The sequence below is a fragment of the Neocloeon triangulifer genome, unplaced genomic scaffold, assembly GCF_031216515.1.
Source record: "Neocloeon triangulifer isolate White Clay Creek 2 clone unplaced genomic scaffold, ASM3121651v1 ptg000017l, whole genome shotgun sequence".
NCBI classification, from domain to species: Eukaryota; Metazoa; Arthropoda; class Insecta; order Ephemeroptera; family Baetidae; genus Neocloeon; species Neocloeon triangulifer.
In genome coordinates, this window is record NW_026775559.1 from 6027826 (window position 1) to 6055089 (window position 27264).

Sequence of the window (27264 nt, forward strand, 5' to 3'; positions counted from 1 at the left end):
TATGATTGCTTTAATACATCTAACGCTTTATTTTGTTTGAAACCACATTAATTTGCACTCAATGAAAATGAAAAGAATAATATATTCATGATAAACAGACACGGCAACATATCTTCAAATCCATCATCATTTCATTCAGACCGGCTGTATAGATAGTGTATGGCACATTCCATTTTAGACACAACATTATTGGGGCACGCAAGAATGAATGATGCACGAAAATCACTTTCACTGCTTTTGAGTAGTTTCGGATGAGAATTACAAGTGAATTTGAAGAAGTGTGCTGCGTGCTGTTTTGACACACGATCGGACTTTTGACACAACAAGTGATCATAGTGAAAAGGAATCAACTCAAATTTATTTAAACATAATACGCGTGTATACATATAAAAAACAGGAATGTTCAGCAGCGTTGATGGATTTGATTATTTGAGTGGAAAATCCCCCTGACGATTTTTCATAATCTCTTGATTTTATTGCTTGCATTTTTGATAAATTACAATTAGATTTTGAGCCGTCGCAACTAGATGAACAACTATCGCTCTGTGATTATTAAGATTTTCAGCATTTTCTTTTGTTAATTATAAATCCATTTTGAATCTCATAGGGGGACGAATCTGTTGATTTTGCTTAATTGAACCACGTCTACAACAACATCGAATAGCTTTTCTTAACATTGATATAGTATTTTCTCTGTATTTCATATAGATGGGCTGAAATCAATGGAATTCAACCTTGTAATGTGTTGCACCTTTTTTTCTTTTTAAAATTCAAATCTCTCTGCTTTTGCTTCTATAATATTGATGCCTCTTTACAATAATAATAATAATTATATTTAAAAGTTAAGAGTGAGTTTTGCTAGGCTTTGTACCATTAAATGAACCTATTTTGCTTGTCTTTAAATTTAAATATTGTGTGAAAATTGAGAAAAGAACAACTAACTACCAGCAAATTATTCCAAATTAAGAGAAAAGGGGGTAGTCTAACTACCCAAACGGAAACAGAAAATCGACCACTAACCACAAGGAGCAGCGACTTTCTGTTCTTACAAACACGTTTTAAATTAAAATTAGTTCAACATATCACAGCCAATGTGAAATATAAATAAATTTTTCGCCTGTGAAATGGGGATGTGCATTTAATATAAATATTTCATGATAATATATAAAACCGACCAACAAGCATAAAGAAATTCGTACTACGTCTCCAACTTTCATGCCAAATCATAATTCAATTTAATTCCTCTTCAACACTCCAAATCAATCTGCCTCCGACTGACAGTGAACCAAATTTAAAGGAAAACTCCTTAATAAAATAAAAGGCATTTTTAAAATTTTTGTTAAAATTGTTTGGTTTAAAATGAAAGCTAAAAATTCAATTCACTGCCGATCAAAAAGGCAACCAGGGAAATCACACGTGTGCTTTGCTCTCACCTCAATCTAATGACTGGCGCGTTATTGGCGCCATGCTACTTTAAAATGGCAGTACGATATCTCATTCTATGTTGCTCATCACTTGTTTTAATTCGTGTTTTAAGGCTATAAGACGTGCACGTTCGGAGTGGCGAGAGTGATTTGCTTGTAATTTAGTTCGGCCTTTCGATCAAAAGAAAACGGACAAGAACAAAACGTTGGAATTGGTTTTTTATATTTTTCTGACGACAAGCCCACCTAACATCTAGATTCGAAAACTGCAACACGGAGTAGCGGGAGCATGCACAAGAGCAACATGTTTGGCAAAAAGAGTTTTGTTTTTTAAAGTGAGGGCAGAGAGAGGTGTGTTCACAGATACATTAACAACAAATGATGAACGCTTAGTTTTTGATCTTGTCCTCCAAAAAACCGATAATTTTTGCTTGCCTGCGGTCTTTTGGTCGAGAAAATCTGTCTACAAGATAATGAACTTGACACGCACATGGGCAATCTACACTTTGTCTTAAAAATAACGCGATCGTATTTATATCCGCTTATGTATTCACACTATATGATAATATAACAATTTTCATCAATTAATAATAAGTATTGTCTTGACTTTACCAAAAGCAGTCACCTCAAGAGGAAGCACGCTTTTAGAATTGCCTCCAAACATGATGGTTGGTTCTAAAAGCGCGGCTCTTCCAGTTTCGTTCCGAGCGCTCGGCCAGAAAAGTTTACACACTTTCCCGCAACCGTGCCAGATTCTCGTCCTGTAAAAACGGCATCCATCATCTCCTATCGAGACAATTCTGTTTTCTATTTAACTCGAAACAAAAAGTGCAAGAGGAAACTGAGTAAGTCGAAATGCAGTCCAGGCTGGGTTCTATTTTTACTTCATGACGCTTTATGGTAATTTAGTTAGTAGTATAGTATGTGAATGATATCATTTTTTTTTTTCAAAAACTTCAGACCGGCAAATTTCAAGCGGCGCAATCCGAGCCAGAAAAAACATCTAAAACAGAGACTACGACGGCAAGCACGGAGATAGAGGAGAGTAACTGCACGCTTGCATTCGACCGCCTCAAATTTGAGGCCTGAAATTTCAAATTGCATAACAGTTTACATAATTAGAGCTTTTGAATCAACAACGCTTTACTCATTTTAGAGAGGGATTATTTTTTTCCATTTTCTTAGATTTAGTCGATTATATTTTGTCTCCTTTTCTTTTCCCTTAACTTTACGGCTACTTGTTTTTACTAATATCGTAATTATCTGCTACATAATTGCTAAGCACTTGTGCTTAAACTTTCATCTTTGGATATATTGCAATCAAATGTGAACGCGGATTGATTTGGTCAACGAGAGAACTTTTTCAGGAGCGGATGGAATTCTCGAATCAAATACACATCCATTTAAAGAGAGGCGAATTCAGAAGTGGAAGAAACGTTTGCCGGGGGATATGCAGAGAATAAATTGCTGGTTACAAAGTTAATTGTAATTATTACTCAAAATACGCATGATGGATAGCACGGAGCTGCTGCCAGTGGGTGGATGCTTAGGGCAGAGGTACCACCACCTGAACGTAGTTTTGAGGGAAGTAGCCTGTCTTGCCGTTGACGCTGCCCTCGTACCAGTTCTCGTCCACACGGTTGACCAGTGTAATGTTATCACCCTCCTGATTAAATTAAGTTAATATTTTTATTAAATGAATTTAGATATTTTTTACCTTGAATTCCAACTCTCCAGGGTTCTGTGCATCAAAGTCGTACAGGGCCTTGCAGCACGGAGTTTGATTCATCGGAGTCCGGGCTGGACTGCGCATTGGCGACGGCAGTGGTGAGGCTGCAAACGCGTCTTATTAGTACTGGCTTAAGCATTGGTACATAATTAATCTACTCAAATTAACTGATTTACTAACTACAGGCAAAGTACCGAAAGCGAATAATTGAAAGCAAAAGCAATATATGTAGATAATAAAAAGCACCCTCAGATTTATGTACAAAAGAATTTCCTCATCTCAGGGGTCTCTATGAAATAATCTCCCTGTTCAAAAATAATAACCCATGCGCTCTTCAAAATGTACAAATATTTGTGTGGTCTCTCCTCTGTGTACCTATCATTTTTGTACCGCAGGCAGGAGCAATAGATTTACAGGGTCTAAAATTTACACTGACAATTTGGAAAACACACAGACAGTTTTTGTGACCAGGCAAATTACCAGCATTGGAGCGGGCTTGCTGCTCAGAAGCTCCCAGCTCCAATTGATTAGGCTTATTAAGCACGGGTGAGGTATGCTGAGAAGAGCCTTGAAGAAGAGAGCGAGTCAAGGACAAAAATTCGGTGTTTTCCAAGCGCAAGGACAAGAAGGGGGGGTGAAGAGAGCATTATGAATCAAACAAGGAGTCCTGCCTAATCAAGCCTATATTTTTATAATGCGCGGTCTTTCGGTTGTTCTTTTTTTTTATTGGCCATTCATTCTTTTTTGATCGCTTCATTTCCCCTGTATTCATTTATTCGTGAGACTTCTCTTACCTTGATATCCCTCATCCTGGGAGGGAGTAGTACCTGAGCAAATAAAGAGCAGATTTGAAAATAATAAAATGGCATCATTATTTGTATTTTTTTTCTTTTAGATTTTTTACATTGATTCGCACTACTACCCATTTTGGCGCCTATAGACCATTTTTTTCTGAAAACAGAACTTTAAATCACTGTTTTCAGATGAAACAGTCTCAGACAGGGACCGGCACTACTTTTGCTAAACACGAACCACCATTTAAGGAAGAGAGTCAAAAGGATCCTCTTTCTAAAAGAAAATGTCACATAGAAGTATAGAGCTCTACATGGTCTAAAAATATGTTTGCCGAGAAGAAAGTCCTAGCAATGCTATAGTTGCCTAACAGCAAGTTTTTTCAGTTTCTCTAGTGCAGCAGCAAGCAATATAGTCAGATAAAAACATCTTCTAGAAGTAGTGAATTGATAGGAAATATAAGTGAACACTGATAAATTATACATTATGATCGAATGGCCAATATCGAAATGGAAAAATCATGATATTTTTTCAGAAGAAGTGGTTCGACATATATGGGAAATTTTCATGCCAAGAATGCAAATTGCAGATTCGCGTGAGGGTTGTTGAAACAAAAATAAGGGCATCAAAGACAACACAATATGATGCAGCATTATCAACATGCAAAGATCAAATCACCATGCTCCATGACAAGAGTTTTGTTAAATGGGTAGAGATAAACATATCATTTTATTTAAAGTAGCTTTAGAAATTTCAATGAAGGGAAGAGATTATCACATAGGAAGTCACAATAATGGGAAAGGATTTGAATAGACCTGGGATATCGTGACAATGTACATTAAAGGGTCTTCAATTAATATGAAAGGGCTAAGTTAAGCGATATTGGGATTTGAATTGATATATAATCAATAAACAAAATGGGGTATTAAGTAGAATTATTTACATCACAGTAGGTTCAAAAAAAAGTTATCATCACTTCTCCCCAAACAAAACTTGAACGTGTAAAAATGTGCTGAATTTGCGTGGATAAGCAATTTTTGGCATTTTGCATGTAAATGTACCCTTGGAATGTGCGTTGTCTGAGTTGTTGGCAAAGAGCAGCGAGTTAGGCTGATGTACCGGGGTAGACGCAGGGGAGTGGAATGGAGAGCGTCCGGGCATCACTACAACACCCATTTGTCAGAAAGAGATAGAAAAATAATGCAACAGTCAGTCACGCATCCTTTGTCGTCGAATTAACACTCTATGAAGGCCAACGGCCGGCCAACTTTACATGAACGTTTTAGAAAATGACTTTATGATAATAATATTTTAAGTTATTTAACTTAAATTTTAAAGTAAAAACTGGCATAATGTAGAATGATATTTCAGAGTGTTAAGTTTTTGTTATAATATTTTGTCAGTCATTACTCATTGCGAAAAGGCAAAAGGTAAATACATGTCCGTGTTCACACACTAGCAAGCCGTGTTTTGTGTTTTTCTAGTGCACCCCAAGAAAATACACTCAACCAAATTTCTAACCAGCTGATAAAATTTAAAAAATGAACCCCTTGACTATAATAAAGCATTTTTAATTTCTTTAATCATAAACGATTATTACCCATGAAATGTAACATTACATTTGCAAATTTAATCAAATGTCATTATCAGCAAATCAACACCAAGTAAAACTGAGATTGATTTTTTTCTAAACAAGTAATATTAATACTATAAAGTACCATAATATGAAAGGCCTGATAAGTATCATAAAATAAATGAAAATTTACAAGATGGCAATACGGAATGAGAGAAGAAATTGTGATTTTGTAACCAATACATACCACAGAGCTTGATTAATTAATTTCATTTCCCACACAGTACCCTGCCTTAAGGAGTTAAAAACGTTAAAGCAATGTTAATGAAACAAAAAGCGTTGAAACATAAAAATGGACACAAAAGAAAGAGGAAAGTGGTTGGGTTAACACAAAATAAGAAGGCAGGACACCGACCATAATTATGTCAATAGGGTTAGTCCACCACCACCAATCCGTGGCAAGCCAAAAAATTATACAACTCTTACGTTTAACAGAATGCAAATTCCATCCTATTGTAGGCGCAGAAGCTCTGTTGTTTGCATTGCTATTAGAATAGGGGGGCGGGGGGTTGCGGGAGTATGGGGGTGGCTGCTTAAATTGATTCGCACCATTGAGTCCGTCCATGATAGGCTCGATGCTAAGATCAGCCAAGGTTTTTGGCACGAACTCTGCCTTTGGTCTCTCTGCTGCTTCTTCTCTCCTGAAATTATTTTTATAGAGGCTGGAAAATTATAATCAGAAAAAACTCACTTTTCCTGCATAGTTTCGTTGAGGACTTTTAGGATTTCTGTGCACTGTTGGTGGTACTCAAGCATACCCTCTGCGAATGTGGCCAGCTGTGAAATTTGCTCAACCTGAAATGGATGTAATTAAATTGTATCCTTTACAACTTCTCTCTGAACTTACGTCATTTTCAAGAAGATTGAACATCCCAAGTTGGGCAAGATGAAGCGATTCTGCAAACTTCTCCTCAGCATGTTTAATATCATCATCTGGAATTTGAGAGCCTAAAGGTAGTCACCAGAAGGTGAGGGGGAGAGAAAATAAAAGTAAAATTAATAAAACAAATTATAAATCAATAAAAATAATGCAAAATAATAGTAAGAGGGCAACTAAATTTAGACGATGAAAATTCAAACCAAACTGTAAGTTTTAGCAAAATTAAAATCAGAAATATAAGCACATACCAAGCTAAACGAAAATTTCATAACCACTTGGTGAAGTGTATGTTTTATTTCACAATAGTATTTAATATTGTAAAAATTGTCAACACATAACCGTGAATAAAAAAGCAACTATAGTAAATAAAAAAAAACTACACCCATAGCAAATTAGATTTTTTTTAAAGAGCAAAAGGGGTGAGGAAATCTTTTATGCCATTCAGGTGAGTAGCCAAAAAGTGGTCAGGATTTGAATTCTGGCAGTGTCATATGTATAACTGTCTATTTTGAAACATCACATGTTTTTCTAGGTGAAACTGTTTGTCTGAAGAGTCTGCTGAGCAGAATTCAAATCTTGACAGCAAGAGAGCCAATTTTTGTCCAATAAATGCATGAGAATGAAGCAGCACTTTTCTGCATTTGAGCAGAGGGCAAAGAGAAATGTTGTTACCAAAACCAGGAGGAACAGGGCTGCGAGCAGGGCTGCCATATGGACTGGATGTAGACGATCCATATGGACCGGGTCCAAGATTGGGACCCCTTCGCACTCCTGAATGACAACCAACGGGCATGAAAACAACAAGAAATACTCAAAGTAAACCCACGACAGAGGGGGGCGGAGAGTCAAAACTAGTCTAGATTAATTGACAGAAGAAAGAAACCCATGCCTCGAGATTAGGACATGCTATTCCTGCTTCAAATTTTACGTAAATAACAGTAGTGTTGTTAAACATGTAAACTGTTAGTGCGCTTAACAGACGATTCAACGAACAGATAGGCGCAAGTATTTCCCGTCTCGTGTTGTTAGATACCTTTCGACTGTTTTCTCCTCTTGCAATCAAAGTCCAGTCGTCGGCCCTGAAGCTTCTTGCGGTGGTGCTGAAATAATAAACATTATCAAGTAATTCCACTTTACATAAAAACATTTTTACCATGACTTCCTTTAGATCCTTCATCTGCAAGGCATGCAGGGGCTCCAAGAAGTTTTGTTTAATATTGTCGTCAAGAGAGTATTTGACATCAGCCATCTGCTTCAGAGCTTCTCCAAATTCCACTAACGCTGCGCCTGTAGTGACAAAAATATTTAGCCACAAGGGTAAAGGAAAAGAAATCCACTTTACCAAAATGACAATCTTCTCCGAGCTTCTTGCCATAGGTGACCATGCAGTCTCCAAGGACGCCTTCAGGCTGAGGGTAGGTGTTGGCCTTAGCCTGGCCGCTGAGTTTTGAAATGCCCTTGACTGCAGCCATCTTGGCCCTGGCGTTGGGGTTTGGCTGAAGGTACTCCCTGGTTTTCATCTGGAGCTCCTCTACCAGCTCATTTGTAACGTCAGTTTTCTAAGAAAAATAATAATTTAAAAAATAAGTAAAACAAAAAATCAAATTATGACAGATCCTCACCCTTTCCATTTCCATGAAGTCATTGTCCAACTTTGTGCCTTCGGCGCCTCCCATTTTTTCTGTCATGTACTGCAACAGAAAATTTTAAAGATGAATTATTAAATTTATAACCCTATTTTTTTTCAAACAAAGGAAATTTTTAGAAATAATACAATGCCTCCTATCTGATTGGCCTAAACAGAATAATCGACCATATATTATCCTCAGAAGAATTACTCGGTGGCATGAGGCTTAATTAGCGAGGTCTTTCTTAATTAAAGATCTACACAATCGAAAGAGCATATGAAGCATGTCGAGTGGTCCACTCAATCAAACAGTGCTTGCGTGACGTCCGATCTTGGACCATGCGCTGTTTTTCGCCAATTCAATACAATGGCGTGAGTGCCCTTGAGGGCTGCGCTTCAATAACAGCGTCCAATTTAATCAAAATTCTGCACAGGGATCAAGAAATTCATTATTTAGCTAAAATGCTTTTGAGAGTGTGGAGTGTTCCAGCACGCCTTTCCAAGCTTTTCAATGAAAATCTCTATAGGTACTATTAATGCGCCCTGGACTTAAAAAGGCTTGTTTCAGGCCAAGATAAGAGCTTAAGCACCCCAATGTAACGCAAGGGGCGCGTACTTGAAGCGGTTATGCTCTTGCCAGGCAAAGAATTATGCTGTGGGGATTATCGACCAGGCCATTGAAGTGGGTCGTGGAGCCGGCGGAAAATGATAATTGCAATCAGCACGAGGATAAACTTGTTATTGATTTAGCTTCTGCTGAGAGTGATGGGACGCCTAATCGATTCAATTTTGTATTTTAACTTTGATTCAAACTAAATAACAAATTACAAGCTTAAAAAAATTATTTCTCGGAAATATAAAATTTAAAATGAAAACACTAAAAATAGCACAAAGCTCTTTTGATGGAAGTTAACGCCCACGAATGAATTAATACCGCTTCCGAGGAATTTTCATCGTCATTACAAAATCCCAGTGTCGACTTCTCCGCCCGGAGGCTTTGTTTGCGGTAAAAGCGTTTATTCACCCACGCTGAAGAAAAGGATCCGCTTGTTGTAAAAAAAGACGGCAGAAAGCTATTTGGAAAAGTGCGGGCGTGGGTGGTGGTGTTTTTCCAGCTCAACTCAAACGGTCGTGACTTGATAAAAGCTAATTAAGGATGGAAAGTCTCGCATCAAATAAATAGGAAAAAGAGAGCAGAGGCTACTGATGCAATTTTGCAACAGGATTGTTTGCCGGCAAATAATTGCTTTTCCCCGTTCGTCTTGATTGCCGCGGATTTATTTCTTTAGCGACGTCGGCGAAGTGGAATTTCAAAGGAAAAGTGCAAGTCTTTCTTTCGTCTTGCTCGTGCAACCCACTTTTCGCTGCAGCGCTGGTTGCATAACAGCGCACTCGACTTGTTCCAAGCTTGTTTTGCATGAAGCCCCTCTTGTCCTTCACTACCGTAGAGAATCTTACTTCTGCGCGAGATGCACAAGTCCTCAAGGGACACGGACTATAATTTCTTCGCGTTTACAAGACAATAAAGTTGATTCCGGCCAAATCGGTTCCACAAAAAGCCACCAAGCAAAACGATACTTCTTTGCTTGCTCGGTTCAAATCGAATTTGCCGCGCTGAAAATTGCATTTCTGAGCGGCCTTTTCCCCGAAGGCAGCTCAGGCAGCGCGCAAATTTAATAATATATTATACACCGACAACGTTCTGCCAATAAATTTCGCAGATGCCCCGCTAAATTCAATTGGAAGCATCACGCACGCAAAATAGCTCATGATTAAACATGAACCGCAGCATGCGAGGAGAGATTCTTCCGTGAGCTCAAGTGGAATATTAAATCAGAGGAAAAGGGTTGGAAAAACGAACATCCAAACCACAAGCGCTGATGCACGTGTATGCTCGGCTTATTCAATGAACAGACAAGAGGCAAGAATTTAGAATAGGGTGTAATTTATTCTAAGGTGCGGAACTTTTAAAATCTGGTAAATTGGTTTTTTTATATGAGAGGTGAAGGAAAAAGTTCAGTGTCATGGTCAAATTATGACAGATGGGGTGATTGTTGCCCCGATCCAAAGTAACGTGCTGGATTTCGTTTAATTAATCTTATTTATTCTCAAAAATCAAAAATAGATTCACGGGCTCAAACTTAGCTCAAAATTTTACTCTTAATTATGTTTTTCACCATAAAAAAAGGTTCACGACATGAAATTTGTGAGAGAAAAAAATGGGCAAATTTTTAGATTCATTTGTGTAAAATTTAATTAAGAATGTAAATTTTTAGTGAAGTAACTTGAGGATTCTTCTTAGAAAGTGTAAATAACATGTATTTACTCCCACATCTCTCTCGCGTCACAGGGGATCAAGAACAATTCCCATTGGAGTGCTATTCACGAGCGGAACGGCCAAGGAATTCCCAACAGAGGCAGCAACAGTAAGCAGCGAGCTAGTTATTTATCGATTGGGCTGTGCGTGTTTTTCCCTTTTCCGTGAGGCACGCGACTCCTCTCTTGCTCGCCCCGTCCAACCACTAATGGGCAAAAATAGAAAAAAAGAAAGTTCCGAGAGATGAGAGCACTTTTCATCTAAATTCGCTGCGGATTCGGCGCGAGTGTAAAGAAGCTTCTCGGAACCAATTGCGCGTTTTGTTTCAAAGCGCCTTTTGTGAAACGGATCGACATGTTGCATAAGCGCATTATCAGCCGGGGTCTTTTTCGGCCGCATTGAAATGGGCCTCATCACGGTGTCGTCTCTTCACCGTGTGTAGCCATGACAACGCCCAGAACGTCACCCACAGGAACATTAAATTTGAGATGTCCTCATTTTGAATTTTGCGACGTCGGCCAACTTTTAGCTTGGAAACAAATGCGGTTTTGACGAATGATCATTGAACAGAATGTGGCAACAGCGGTTTAATTGCTAATTGGACACGCTCAAATTAGCAAATGGACTTTCGGTTGGCATTGCAACTCTGGGCTGCTGGAATAATATGTAATCGATTCAAAGCTTATCACTCTGCGATCAAACGAACTAGATTTGGAGAAAAATCTTAAAATTCACAACTTTTATATTAAAAAATTCATTCAAGATTTCCCTCCTTTTCTGCACGCTATTAAAAAACTTTTTGGACCAAGAAGAAAGATGACAAGAAGTGGCTTTTGAGACTTGTCAGTTCGGCGCATCCAAAAAGTTGCCCCCGGCTGTCAATCAATAGGCTTCTGCTGACACAGTGAAAAATAAACGTGACAACCTAAACGATTCAGCTCTTGTGCGATAATAAATTACTTTCCGGCGATTCGCTCTAACGGCTTCTTTTGAAATCTATTTTAATGCATAATTGAATCAAAGCATTCCAAAAAATTGAAGCTCCCGGTTTTATTAGTTTGCAATAAAATAAGCAATGCAGGGAAACGGAGTTGTAAAAAAATTAATAGATGCGCGGCAAAGATGCAGCATTCGGTGTTTTGGCTGAGCACCAACATTCTAATGTTATTTATTCGAAGTTAGCGTTTATGGAATGAGGAGGCCAATGATAGAGAAGATTCTGCATCGTTCTGCATTATATAATAAACTGCATAACAAATTGATGGATGGTTTGAAGATGTGCCAGGTTGCTCAGTCAATTTAGTATATTAATATTAAAGATACCTTACAGTTTTATGATGAGTTATAAATAAAATTATGAGAAAGTTTTAATTCTTAATTTATGTCCCAAACTTAACGCAGCTTTACGATTAAAGAAAAATATTAATCCAAAACACAATTAGCTGATCCATAATTTAGATAACTAGTTTTAAATCTTGGTTTATATAAGAGTATCCCCCAAATTTTAAAATTCCGGCGCGAATCGGTGCAAGAACATTCATAATGCTGAAACAATTTGTTACTTCATATTGTTCAGATCTTACAAATTCATTAAATTTTTATTCAATATGATTCAATAGTGACCGTAATAAGTTAAATCGCTACCAGTGACTAAAATGATTTAAAATGGATTATGAAACAAATCTAATTTTTTGACATTTTAAACCAATTTTGTGGGGTGAATTGAGAGCGTGAAGTTTGTGATGTAAATATTTACCAAAAAAATAATGTTTAAACGATTTCGCATTCAATCTCGGTTATATTGTATTTCCAAACTCGGTTATTCCTCAAACAAAGATGTGGAACTCTTTTCTCCAAAAGGAGCGTATTTTTTTTTTTTTTTTAATAAAATCATTATTATATTCTCAAATGAAAAATACACGAATGGATAGAAGAGCCCCCTTTGACAAACAAATCAGGCGCCACACCAAACCAAAATCACCAACCCTTTTCTGCGAAAAGCTCGGCACTTTTCCGACGCGGCTGAGTGAGAGGAGTGTGTATACGCAACGCACCCTTTATTCTTTGGCGAGGCAACGTGTGCCGCTATTTTCGCGTCTCGGCAAACGTATCGGCGTGGGCGGTCGGAGGCAGGGCGGGGGTGGCAGGCAGGGTAGCGGGCGAAATCGATAGCCGGGGCCACTCTCGCACGAGCCGCCGCTGATTCTGGTGCTGAAGAGAGAGGATGGGTCGATCGCCGCCGACGACGACCCAAACGCCCTCAACGTGTTCCGTAGTATCAGCTGAATGGTGACGTCAGCGTCGAGGGCCAAACGATGACGCAAGCCCCGGCTAGCCCTGGTGCGTGGGCGTCCGGGCTCCTCCGAGCCGGACTGCGGCACCGCCGGATTAATTAGGTGCGGCAGGTGTGCGAAATTTACGTCCCTGTGAGCGATTGCCCCGCGTAAAAGCAAGCACGCGACTCCATTCATGGGACCGCAACGATATAATTAACTATGCCAACTTGAATTACAATATATTCAAAGAGAGAAAATCATTTTCACGGTGGTTAATTGTTAGTTTCCTAAGTTTTAATACTTTTCGTACTTACATAATTTAATCATTTTGGCCGATGAAATAAAAAATAACTGAAAAAAAGTATTAAGAAATTGCAATGAATTTCCAACTTTTCATTTCTGGTTTACATTTTCTGTAAAAAATAATTTGGTCAGATCAGAATCGTTAATGGGTCTTGAAAGAAGAGAATTTTGTAGTTACGAGCAAGCTTGCTGCGAAAAGTTAAATTTTAAATTTTGTTTACAAATAATGACTCATAATTAGTAGCACTAGGAGATGTCTCATGAAAGAAAACCACTGAGAAAAATATGGTAAATTTTCATTAAATAAAACCATAAAAATAATTTTAAAAAAACCTTGTGCATTTAAAAGGATTTTTTTTAGAAATTATCATATTTTAAGCATGGAAATCTGAAGGTAATACTCCTGTGCTTTTCATTTTTTGCAAGGAAGCCATTAAAATGCTGCATGCACTACATAGGATACGAGGGCATAAAGTTGACGTGTCTGTGTACGCCATATGATTGACGGTGTAAAATGTTAGGAAGTTTGCACATTAGTCAAAGGGATAAGATGCCAGATGGTTCTGGTTATGGGTCAAAAACTTGATATTAAAAAAATCATCTCAAATTACTATTTATGCCAATACAAATCAATAGAAAAACGAGATATTTTGCTCAACAATTGAGCGTGACACAAATTTTATTTCAATGTTTTTCACTTCGTCAGATAAAAACATAAATAATGCTCTGCATGCTCTTGCGTGTTAGTTTGCAATATTTCATTTTATCGCCACGTCAAACGGCTGTTTTAAAACATTTAAATTTAAACTCAGCTTTTTCATATCAAGTCTGACATCATATAATGTGACCTGCGAAAATCAGATTTCAATTTTTCCAGCACATTGAGTGATAAATTAGTTCTGTTCTTTGAGTTGCTTTGCAAAAAATAATCATAAAACGAAGCAATAAATACAATATTGCCAATTTTATTTTATGATTCTTCCATGCAAAGCACAATAAAATTGCAAATTAGTAATTGCTATCGATTAATTGCAAATACGTCCCAGTTGGAAAATTAGAAATTAGCTTGTGCTGATGGCGTAAGAGTGACCGAACGTCCAATTATGCCACAACGCGTGGTTTATTGCATCTGGCAAACAAACTGCTCTCCTGAGGTCTATAATTTGTCCAAGCACCACCCTTGGCTTGAACTGCTCGAGCCCTCGCCCGGCGTGAAACGTGTGTTTGACGTTACGTCGTCTCGCCTCCGGAAAAGATTTACGTTTGCCAGTTTGGTCACGAAACTTGTGTCGTTTGAAGGCAAAACAAGAGCACGCGAGCGTCGAATGCAAATTCGAACGGTTCGCTAAATGAAGTTTCGGATTAGCCCGAGAGTGAAGAGAAATGATTATGTACTCCGCTGACTGCCTGAGGTAGCGACTAAAGCCACCCTCTTAATTAGATCCCAGTTGCTACTTCCCCGCAAGATCAAAGGAGTCAAACGTGATCCTCCTGGCCTATTCATCGCGGGATCACTTCTGAGCATTTAATTCCCAAAACTAATTGCCGGTAGCCAGAACGAGGAAATATAACATTATTTGCCCTTGAAAGTGAAAAAAATAATGAAGATAAAATACTTTCCCTCTTTTATTTGTATGGGAAATTATTTCTAAATTTTAAATTAAATTGTGGTATTCAAAATATTAAAAAATATTAATTTTTAATTTTAATATTGAATTTGCTGATCAACAAAAGTCACAAAAAAAGATAGATGCTCCATTATAAAATCAATTTTCAAACATTAAAATGTTAGCACAAGTTAAATTATCAACAGTTTTGCTCAGTATATCGTTTAAACTTGACAATGCAAATTTTCAGCAATGAATCTTAAAAAATAAGGAGTTGATAAACAAACAAACTTACTTTCGCATGAGGTTGTAATACTTTCTCATCAAATTGGTCAGGACGTTGGAATTTCCTTGGAGGACTTTCACTAGTAGTAAAAGATACTCGTCTTTTTGGTTTAGCTTGGGATTCTTTTTTGGCCTTTGAAAGATCATTCCTATTATCATCAAATTCGATTCCTGCGTGAACATTCCAAACTCCATTGCTCGCAGCCGGCTGAACGGTTTCCTTGTCTTTTCGCAGGGCCTTGTGGCAGAGTTTTCTGCTACGTTTCCTCGCGCGATTTTTTAGATTGCCCATTCTTTTAAGCTGTGAAAGCACTCCTCACTCAACCAAATTCACTGAGCGACTGACTGACTGCATTAGAATGGTCACTTTGGGGATGGACAGGATGTGACGTCAAATACAATCAAATTTTATATCGATTGGTTTACCATTTCCTTAAGCATAGGTGGTAAATTAGGAGAATTATATTGTCATTAAAAACGGATTGCACAGGGAGTTCAGTGTCTGCTGTTGGATGACTCATGCAATTAGGCTCAGACATCCACATTCATGTATATTTATTGCCAGTAAATTCATAAATTACTCTTGGGCCAGTCACTTTAGTTAAATCGCGAAGAAAAATTAATACAAAATATATTTTTTGCTATTAAATGGAATTATATTAGATTTCATTATTCAATTCTGACGAAAATCCATCTCTTTGAACTATTCACGGAAAATCCTCTCTGACTGAGTGCACAGAACAAAAGTTGTGAAGTCTCCTCAGCCCTTTGAAGAAGATTTTCAAAATGTTTAAGTGCTCACGGCTCGGCTGGCTAAGTTTCATCTCGTTTTGCTGCCACGACAACAAGAAATGAATTTTCCAACGCTTTTATTCCTTAAGGACTGGCGCTCATACCGAATTTATCACGCAGCAGTGGAGCGCAGGTAGGACAACAAGGTCAAACTGTTGTAAGAACTGCATGTTGGGGATGCATAAATATAATTGTGACCCAGAGGATGAGATCAATGCTGAGCGATTCAACGGCCGGCAATCTTGTCAAGGTTGTGACAGTGCATTGAGTTAATTTGCCGCATGCTCTTCTCGGTGCAATGAAACGCCAATTAGCAATTCAATTGCTAATGAAGTTGGAGAGACATTTGAACTACAATCCCCATTCAGATTTTCCGAAGGGTTGCATTGTTTCATGATATTATTGAATTAAATTGCAATAATGAAAAGCAAATCATGAAGGAAACCGATTGCAGGAAAATTGTTAAGACTTATTTGGAAAAGTTTGTTAGTGTTTTTTCATTAAAATATATTATAAAATTAAGTTTTATTGAGTTACAACTGATAAAATTACTAATGAGGAACTACTGTAACCAAACCACAAAACTCTTTGGTTCGATAAAAATTACCACATAATTTACAACCGCACTTTAATATAATTCCCTATAGAGGTCGGTTTTACCATAATAGGGAATTGACCACCGGAAATTATTTTTTTGGTGTTTAAATTCTAGTAAAGCTTTGTTGAATAAATAAGCAACTTTTTCCTGTTCAAGCGTCATAAAAGTTTCTCAGATTTTTCTTCCTACTTCAATATGTATGATTAATTAAAACTTACGAGCTTCATTTATACTTTATACAGATAAACTTAAATAAAACTTTTTTAAATGTTTTTCGCTGCAATGCTATAAATATTAGAGTTTGGCACACTGATTTGCATTGTTAAATGAAAAAAATTAAGTTAAAAATAAATGACAAAGTTAAGAACCATAATCAAATAATGCCGTTTAAAATTAATTCCATCGATTGAGCTTCTTCTCGTCTATTAAATAAATAATTTGGCCCGTTATAATAATTCAATAATGCTTATTGAAGGTTTGAAATGATATTTAATGTAAATGTTATTTATATTTTAGTTTGGCACTGCTTCGCGGCGGTTAATGAAAAAAATCTTCAAGATTCAATCAAACACAAAGTAGTTTATCAAGAATATAAAAAAAATTAAAAATGCCGCAAAATATTTGTTCAGTCAACTGCGATTCGTATTGTCATTTTTTTTAATTTAGTCACTTTTAATATTTAATCGCTGCTTTGCAGATTCAATGAAAAAATCTCACAGATCCAATAATAAACGAATAACTTTAGATCTAGCAAAAAATGCTGTTAAAACTTTATATGCTCTTGCTCTTCATTTTTAATTAAATTTTGCAAGTTTAATTAATTCATCACTGATTTATGGGTAAGCATTTTTCTCAGTGAAGATAAATTTACTGTAAGTAAAATGGATTGTTTGAGAGCAAAAGTTACAAGAAGATTTTGGATTTTAAATATACAAAGAGCCCAATTTCAGACAATGCCTAGCTTTTAAACAAAGTGCGAGCGAGTGTTTGCAGAAACTCATCCCCACTTGGCTTTTGCACAAACAGAATAAAAGAGAGCCCTCTCAGATCGATGACGTACGTTGAGCAACATCATCCGCTGATCAATATTTTAAGCCGGTCGTTAAAATTTCTAGCAGGACAATGATTTTTGTCAGCTTTCGTGGGCACGAAACTTTTTTTAACTGAAAGCAGGGCTCAGGGAATTGAGAGTGCGACTATTTATTAATGAAGCAACTAATATTATAATTATGCTTTAATAGATTTTCACAGAAGTGCGGGGCAAATTCAAGTAAACTTAGCTCAGCGTAGGACGGTTAATTTAAAATAGCCAAACAAATCAATTGAATTGAGACAAAGTTTTTTGGTCAGAAAGAGAAAAAAAGACGCCACTGATGGAGCAATCAAAGAATAACATGCGGGTGGATTTAAAAATTCAGTGCACGCAGACAGTCTTATTTTTTTTTTTTACGAAAAGTGACGCCCAACTTCTGAGCCCTGGTTGCTGCTGGGGCGCAATATAACGCGGGCGGAGGAGGAAGGAGATTTATCTGGAGACGTCTGCATGGCGCCTGAAAGGCTTAGAAATGCAACCCAGCCAGACGCTGAAACCCGTAAACGAGATTCCGCGCGACGCGTTCCTCTCGTCGAGATGAATTGTTTCGCGACGCGTGCAAAAACACCAATTGTCTCCAATCGTGTGAGATTGTTTTAAGCTATATTTTATATACATACCCTCGACGCTTGCTTAACATTTAGAGAACTTTCGTGCTTCAATATGTCTAGACGCGCTCATGACCGAAAAGGAAATTGTGTTATATGCTTGATAAGAAAATGTGCGGTTGAAAATGGATTTTAACATTTTAATCTACTATGTCCCTATATAAAACATAAAAATAACAATTTTAAATTTTAAAATCAAGACAAATTAATTCTACTTATTAAAATGCATAAAATTAGCACGCATTTTTTATTTACTACTGAGCATTTAAATTAAAAACAGTTTTGTTTTATATATTAAATGAAACATATACTTTACAAAATTCTAAAAGAAAATATTTATTTTCTTTTTATTAAGAATGTCAGGGGAGTTTTCCTTTCTTGGATTAAAATGAGATGAAACTAATTTGTATAATAATTCCCTTTATAATAATAATGTGGCATTCAATAAGAAAATTATTGCAATGATCAATCAATAGCTCCATGCCATACAACGTTTTTCAACAAAAGCGCTTCACCGCAAACAATTATTTTGAACGCAAATGCATCGCGATCCGCGCAATTAGCGGCTCATTGTTTCAGCATGGACAATGCATGTATCGGCTCGGCAGCTGGGAAATGTGCTTTTACATGCACCTCAATGTACATACAAGGAGAATGAATGCGCGTGTAGATCGCGAGTGTGAAACCTCAGCAGTGACACAATCGATCGACCTAGCCCTATATATTTGTACACAACAGGGAGAGGTGTAAAAATAAGCCCGATGTGCATATAGGAAAAACGGCCGGCGCGCGACTAGCCCGCGGCAAACATTATTCTCTCTGCTATCTCTGCGGCAAAAAGATTAAACTTCCGTCAATGCAGAGCCAGCAGCAGCGGAAATTGCCTTGCACTTTTTTGCAGGGCAGCATTAAAGATAGATTATGTGAAAAGTAAATACAAAGGACCTATTATTTGATTTTAAATCTATGCAAAGTGCAAAATGAATTTGGGCCATGAAAATATATTTATTTTATAGAAAGAGAGCTATTATTATGGAAAAAATCTAACTGCAGGTTATTCTTCTTCCTATTTTAAATAAATCGTCTAAATTTCACCTATTTTCATATTTTTTAATTCAAACATCCAGTCTCTGGACTCAGCGCAGTTCTAGGGCTCCCAAAGGATTGTTCAATCAAGTCGCTCAGAGGCGACCATTACATCTGTAAATGGTCCAATAAAAGTAGGTGGCGGCGCGCTATGCCATATAATGTAATCGATTTTCGGATTCGGGAGCAACGTCGGTCTCGGAGTAATAAATATCATCTCTGCACCTCGCCGCTGCTGGCCAGCCGCAAAAGCTCGCTTTAATTGCAAACGAAAAAGTAAGTTGGCTCCGCCACTCGTGAACTGGCGGCTGTTCTCGGTGGGTACTATGATGACTTTTCCGTCTGTGGCAATATTGCCCGCGAAGTTGCCTCGAAACTTCAGCAAGTTTGTTCTCTTATTATAAAACGTTAAACGTTCCACTAATTTAATATAAATAGGCCTATATATATCTGGTATTTATGCTTGTGGCGTTGTCAAAGTTTTCCAATTATGCGCCAAAAATTTAAGACGAAGGGAATTTTAATTAAAGCTTTGGAAATAATAATTTTTGAAAATATTTAAAAAAAAAAATTGTGCTTACAAATTTTTCAAGATTTATTTACTACAAGTTTTCAGTAAATAAATTTCTGGAATTGACCTTAATATTTAATTTCTGAAAATTTTTATTTAAAATAGCATATTTTCAGGTCCTTCCGTTTCTGAGGAAAAGTTTTTCCAAATTAAGCAATGTTTGTTTTGTTTATCTAACGACTCGGAAAGCCTCGGTTTGCTTAGCACAACATGTGTGTGTTGGTACAGAACGCCTGGTGTCTGTTAATTCGCGACGTAAGAAACGTTCTGGCAATAAATTATTTATACAGCGTCCGCTGTGAGCGCGAACTAATTAATTAATGGCCCCGACAATGATTCAGCCACTTTGCGCTGCACGAATAACAAAATAATTGCTCTTGCTCTAACCGGGATTCAAAAACTCGAAAATAAACACAACTGGAAGAGCGTCCTTCTGTTTGGACAACTCACCTGGTTGGCTTTGTTGATCTGCTTCTTGAGACCGGCGAACGCCATGGTTGAGGTTGTGTTTGTTGTTTGCTGCTCGGGCCACTAAATTATTGATTGCTCCGGAAGCGATCGCGCTGTTCACGGTATTGGTGCTTTGCACCGATCTGCAACAATAAAGAGAAATATCGTTAGAAAATATCACTTGAATTAGAACATTCATAATTTAAATACCCACAATAATACATCAATGAATTATTAATAATAAATAATAACATTTTAGCTTCAAAGGTTAATTCATAAATTTTTAATTGTTTTTTACTAGTCCCACATACGTTTCTAGCGTCAAAAATCTTGGTGAAAATTGAAAGTAAATTATGTAACCCCCAAAATGTGCTGGTCTTTTTTTGCTAATTTTTTTCCTTGATGAAGACAATTGCGGGTTTTATTTTAATATATAAATTTAAAATGGAATGAGAACAAAATAACTGGAAAATTCTTCACTGAACAAATATTTTGCAGGGAGGGAGAGTAATGGGAGAGGCTGCTAAAAGCTGGGTCACATTTTTTTGCAATAAAAGAGCCAGCAGAATGAAAGGAATTCATATCATCGTCAGTAATGGTCGCTATTTATATTATGTAGTATTAATTTCATAGTGTGCGCAGTGCCATGTGTATTCCTTGGTTGCAAAGTGTCCAAAGGATTCCCCAATGAGTAATAGAAGCGCGGTTGGAGCGCTCAGTGGAAAAAATCGACCCGGTCCCCATTCATCATAAGCCGCGCTGCTCCAGTTCATTCAAGAATCGTTATTTGGAGTGAGTTTGCAACCGTTGCAGATCCACCGGCGGGGTTTCCATCGCCAATTATACACGCCCTGCTCTCCACTGGCCAATTCAAACACAAAACTTTCCTAGCAGTTCCAGTACTGAATGGCCGAGTTAACGTTTGATTAATTTGGGCCTCCGAGGTCAAAGGAGCACTTGGGCTCTGGGAATTATTTTTCCACGCCGTGTTTGTTCGGGAGATGAATATTGAATGTTCCAATTTGCTTCAGCTCCTCGTCAGGCTGAGCCTGCAAAAATCGATTTCTTTGCGGCACCGCAAGAATTATTAATCAAAATTTCTAGTTCACCGAGGAATTGGCGGATTTAGATTTAATTTCGCGTGTCTCAAGCTGGAGCTAAAGAGTTGATTCGCATTATCGCCGTCTGCCAGTCAAACGCCCACGCACCAAGTGAAGCCGAGCTTGGCACGGTGCACTTCTTCAAAAGCCGGCAGATTCCATCTCGGCCTCTCTCTCTGCCAGAACAACTTGCTCCTGCATTGCAGGAGACTGTGCCAAATCTTCTCAACTAGAAGTACGTTTGAAGATTTAAAAAATTCATGACCTGAACGTCTTATGCTTGAAAATAATCTTAATTTGCAAAAGCGTTTTTTTTTACGAGGAGAAATTTCAAAATCGAATAAATATTTTTAAATTTGTTTGAAGTTGAGAGAAAGATCTGAAATCTTTAAAATAATAAGGCTTTTTTCCATTGTACTTTTAGTGACCTGGGTTCACCTTTGCCAGTGGTTTATTTTGAGTTTTAAAATAAATATACGTGACAGATATGCTGCTTTTCAAGCAATTATGCTTGTCTTGGGTCGTCTGTTCTTTGGGGGTTTCCTTTTGACCAAACTTTTTTATGGAAGGAAATTTTTTGCTGCTTGAACTACAATAACATTAGTTGCGTCTGCGAGCGTGGCGTGAAAGGGACTTTTTATCTGTGTGCACTAAAGTCGCAGTCGGCTCGAGTTTGCGGTTCGCATTATACAATAAAATATGTGTGTGCCAGTTGCATCACCAAGTTGCTATGTTTGCGTTCGCTGCCGAGAACTTTGCTGAATAAATTGCCACTTGGTCAGATGCAAATAATAGTATCCTTTAAAGCAAAGAGCCGTAGATATTGATTTCATTCTCAGTGATTCGGAACAAATTGTCAGGTACTAGATAGTTGGATAATTTTTCTTTGAATCCAAAAGGAAAATTGACAGCAATTTTAACGCATGTATGTTTATTACTCACAGTATTTTACTTTACTATGGTGTACGTTACATTATTTTGTTTCAGGTGCATGAATTAAATTGATTAATTTACTACCATTAACCATAAACTACAGCGCAATTCACACTAATCATTATTTTTTTAAATCTTTTCTTTCAATAATTTTCCTCTCTTCCCGTAAAGTCTTATGCACGCAAAGCTGTAATTCAAAGTCAAACAAAAGTAAGAGCTAGCGTCAAAATTTAAGTGGCACACGTCATCTCTGAGCAGATAAAGGAGATGTGAAAAATGATAATAAGCAAAGGCGCCGATTCTCACGCGAACCGAACAAAGCCAGGCATGTACATGCATAAGAGAAACGGCTTCAAAATCGTAATAAGAATCAAATTTCTCCTCTTTCCGCCTCGACAATGACACCAGTACTTTTTCCACTGGTGTGCTCAGCGAAACAGAATTTAAACCTAATGCACTTTCGCCTCGCGCTAGAGTTTCACGCCTTTGAAGCACAAAAGTGAGTTTTTACCAAAACGCGCAAATTAAAACCACTCTCAGGTCGCTCGGGGGTGGAATTCAGGGGTTGCTCACCTGCTTTCAACGGCTGTGAGGCGAAAACTCGGGTCTCCAATGCACCGCTCGCGAGGCTCAAGTGGAGCGAACTGCTGCCCCCTTTGCGCCGCGCTGCGAAGGGGGCAGCAGCCGAATCGAAGAGCCACCCCTGCGCATGTCAACCCCCGCGTGCCCTCGCCTGCAAAAGCAGCGCCAATGTCAGCAGCCACCCTCCAGACTGCTTTAATAAAGTTTCCGTTGGGCGTTTTGTTATATAATTCATTTGTACTCAGCTGCCATTTTTCCTTCAGTTTTCTGCTTTTTTTTCTATTCAGGGGTGTTTTCCTGGTGCGGCACAAAACTGACGAGCGGGGGGCTCTGGAAAAGTAGGTCGAATGCACTTCTGCCCTACTTTTCCCGCAGCTCGATATTATATCCGAGATTTGGGATTTAACGCTCTGTGATTGGAGCGTTTACAGTTGCAGGGTTTTGTTCTTTTTATTGAGTTTATTTATTAATGAATAAAAATTATTTGAATTATTTTATATTCGAATAAAAATAATCATCCCGAATTGTATAAATCAGCATTTGAATTACTTATTCCCTATAGTTTTGTTTTTCTGGGATTTGAAAATGGTGCTGTTGACTTGTTTGATCAAAATAAAAATAAAACATTCTGAGCTGTAAATTTAATTTTATATTTTTATTAATTTATCATAATTTATCTAATAATTTTCTTACTTCACAGGTGTTAATTTATATAATTTATGTTGACAAATCACACTGGACGTACTACAATAAATAAACGTTTTCATTTCCATGTTTGATTGCCATAAAATTTAAAAATGATTTTTGTACAAATATTAGGAAAGTAAATCTTGTTAGAAATTGATTAAAATTGTGTGCAGAAAGTTGTTTAAAAGAGAAAGTTTGTGACTAATGAAATACAAAAAGTTTTGAGACTAATTTTCATTATTTGCTTGCGAATAATTGCAAATTTTCTCTCCCTACTTGGCAGGCTTTTAACTTTTAATAATGGTCCCAGACCGCAACTCTGGTCGCATTGAGCCCATCTGGTAGGCGCAAGAGAGCTATATGGAGAGAAAGAGCGACTCCCACGACGAATCCTCTGCATCTCAAAATATCACACACACACACACTTACTCGCCTAATTCGGCTCGACTTCCCGCAGAGAGTGGTGACTTTTTCAGCTCGTGCATTAATTCACTCCAGCGGTTTGTTTTCGTAAATCCATTTACCATCAAAAGACAAAATCTGCAAAAGGCATTTTAAGCCCAAAGGGAACGCACAAAAATTCATTCATGCTGTTGTTGGATAATTGTTGCATGAGACTATTTATTATGCAAAGCGCGCAGCACCGTTGTTTACTCAAGCTCTGCTGATTGAATCGGGAATGAACAACAAGTAAATAAATTGTATTAAGTTTAATTAATTACAAATTGCACAAAATTAAAAAATTTTTAATGTTATAATTTAAAAAAAAATAAAATGCCTATATAATACAGTTTAAGAAATATATTTCAGCAAGGAAGCATAAATTCAATGAATAAATTATTTGTTGGAAAATCGATAATTGGTTAAAAAAGATAAAAATGTACGTGCAAATATTTCCAAAAGGCTGATTGACAAAAATGGGTTCACAATTAAAATTGTAATGAAATTAAATATTATGCAATAATTGTTGCCTTTATTAAAAATCTCTTCAAAAAGGTCGATGTGTTGTATGATAATAATATTGTCTTACTTTAATTCTAGAGATGTTCATTTGAGAAAATGTTAGAATTCGTCAACCATGAATCTTCCCTTTTGGCGTGGAAATAAAATCTCAAGCTCTCCAAGATACGAAATTGCCATCCTCGGAGTTTAATAGCAGGTATTACCCTTCACTTGCATCAATAAATCATCTTCAATTGTAATAAAAACTCCTTTTGATTCAATATAACACGGGCGGCGATAAATTCAGAGCGTAATATTTCCGCCACAGCAGGGCAACGTCCCTCGGGAGACGCTCGTTATGGAAATCTATACTGCTCGCTTTTTCCTGTCAGTCCATTGAAAAGCCGAGGAGCGTGCGTGGACAAATCGGGGAGGAATGGAACTGCGCGCCGAGAGTTCGCGAATCTGCGAGCAAGGAGGCATTGATCTGGCCGCGTTAACACTTTGTATCGCTTTTTGTGTTGCCGCCAAATCAATACTTTTCGGCCATGTGACTTCAGCTCTGAATGTAGTGCCAAAGTTTCACACAACATTTCTTGTTCACAGAAAACCTTGCGATGTAGGTTGGAAACTCATTGGTGGTATCGACATTATTCAGATGTTGTAGGCCTTTTTTGTATTGCATTTTTTTATTGAACATTTTAAAATATCTCAATAGATTAAAATTTTAAATAGAAACCTTCTAAACAAAAAGTTGAATTTTAATTTTACATTAATTTGATATGAATTATCATAATCTATAGATGCCAATGAATTAAAATTCAATTAACTATTTTTCCCTATAAAATATAGTTTCGTAATTTATTTATCTAGTCTCCTTCTTTAGAACAAATTTTTAAAGTAATTATGCTTTTTTCCACGGAATGCTCATATTTGTAGTCTAATCTGATTCACAGAGAAACCCTTTCTTGAGTTTCTTGCTCCCTTATAGTCTCAGAAATAAGATTAGCAATCACCCTAATTGGGTTAGATTCGCACAGCACTGACGTCTTTATATGCAATTATGTCATCGCAGACAGAACGCAAGTCGAAAAAAAAACAGGAGAGTGACGTGAGAAAGCGTCTCTCTTCTCTCTCATTGGTGTAAAAATAGAATTGCCGGTTTTGGCATAAAAAAGATCGGTAATTTCGGCAGAGCAACAACTTCTTTGAGCAAGTGGGTGATTTGGGCAAATGTATGAAGAGCAAAAAAAAAAAATAACTGCTAACAGGACCAATTTTGCTTTTTTGCTGGGCAAACAAGGTCGGTTGGCGCTCTTTGGTGGCAGCAGGTGCTGCCTGCCTACGCACCAGAGACGCAAATTCAATTTGAGCACGAGGGATGCAGGAATAAACTTTTATTTACGCCAAGTGCTCCCCTGAAAGGAACGAGGTCTGTGTGAAAGAGGAATTTGTTATTCTGACGTAAATGCCCACACAGACCATTCAGAATTGGTCTGAACTGTACGTGCGTTTTTTTACCTTAAATAAATAAACATAATTTATTGGCAGAAAAAAATTTAATAGCATGAGAGAAAATATTGTTAAAAGTAGTTTTAAATCCGCCAAGATCAAAAACTGGTTTTCAGAAAAAATCAAACATGAAGAGAATTAAATAATACTAAAAATAAGGAAAAGAACACAAAAAAGTATCTTCTGTTTTTAAAGAAGCAAAAATTTAAGCTTATTTTGGAACAAATAATTTTTGTCATGTTCTGATTAATAAAAAAAACTTACATATAAACAATAAAAAATTAGCATTAATTAAGTTAAAAATTCAATGTTTTTTAGATGGGTTAATGTGAAAGAGAAATCTTCATAGAAATTAAAAATAAAAGTTTAAACAAAAGAAAAATTTCCAATTATTTAAACCAAACTTAATAACTGACAAATACTGATTAAAAAAATTATCGAAATATAATTTTCTAACATTTTCTAATGGGTACATAATTTAAAAATTACTTTTTTATCAATAAGGTCAATTAAGTATGCATTATGCGGGGGCGTGACTGCTGCATTGCGGCACACGCGGCCATCAGGGGCAACTCGCCCCCTCGTCGGGCTCTCCGCAGACTCTGGGACGCCCACACACAAAAAGCACCCCCACGCCGTGCCCACGCCTTTCCCATTCACAACCTGACTTTTTGCCCAGTGTCGCCTGACAGAAAATAAAAAGTAATAAAAGCTTTGCCGATTCAGCGCACGCCTCGCGCAAAATCAATCTAATGCTGCTATATCGGTCGAAATGCAACTTGTTTGATCTGCGCACGCCATCAGTCTCTTTTCATTCATTAGACAAATAAACGGATGTGTTAAAAAGGTCACGAGAGTGGTCACGAGACTAAATTTTCTTCACTAAAATTTAATACAAAATTTAAATATATGCACTCGATATGAATTTGTTAGTACAATTTCAATAAACGCATGTTAAAATAAAAACATATCAATCTTTCACAGTGTGCTTAGTTCAACAATGAAAAAATATGTACAATCGTTGTCCCTGAGAGTGGCAATGGGAAGAGCGCACAATGAAAATAAAGTTAAATATGTACTGGAGCTTGTTAAATTCATATTTATCTGTGCAATTTTCCACTTAAATCTAAGGACTTTGAGTGGAAAACTGATAAATTAGCGGTGAACGATCTGGAGTGCCACAATCACCGCAATGTTCTGAGTAATTTCAGTCTGAAATTCAGTGCTTACCAGAAAGTCCTTCAACTCGCTCACGGTCACGGATCCTTTCCGGACTTCTGTCGCTCTCTCGGTAGGCAGCAAAGAAGCCTGACCCACAATTTGCGGTGAAATTCGCGAAAATTACACCTCCGAACTGCAGCTGTAGAGCAAACTGCTTTTTCTGTTTGTTTTTTACTTCTCCGACGACAGCTGGTTCTGTTTACAGGTGCTAGTTGT

At 37.3% G+C, this 27264-nt stretch overlaps 1 protein-coding gene across 15 annotated transcripts; it reads right to left on the bottom strand.

Moving 5' to 3' along the window:
- Positions 1–27244, bottom strand: LOC132203105 (endophilin-A). 15 transcript variants are annotated; one of them, XM_059630588.1, is made up of 15 exons: positions 27058–27244; positions 20072–20214; positions 8081–8149; positions 7801–8017; positions 7612–7745; positions 7492–7558; positions 7131–7229; positions 6426–6511; positions 6270–6373; positions 6128–6219; positions 5007–5108; positions 3948–3980; positions 3634–3720; positions 3142–3257; positions 1–3090 (listed from the first exon to the last, which is right to left on the bottom strand). In XM_059630588.1, exons 2-15 carry the CDS (start codon positions 20114–20116, stop codon positions 2971–2973), a joined length of 1371 nt encoding a protein of 456 aa, XP_059486571.1. In that variant the 5' UTR covers positions 20117–20214; positions 27058–27244; the 3' UTR covers positions 1–2970. The 15 variants fall into 15 exon arrangements, with proteins under 15 accessions (XP_059486571.1, XP_059486568.1, XP_059486569.1 ...); XM_059630585.1 differs by having other exon boundaries at positions 6426–6526; XM_059630586.1 differs by having other exon boundaries at positions 7131–7239; positions 7490–7558.
- Between the last annotated feature and the right edge of the window lie 20 nt (positions 27245–27264).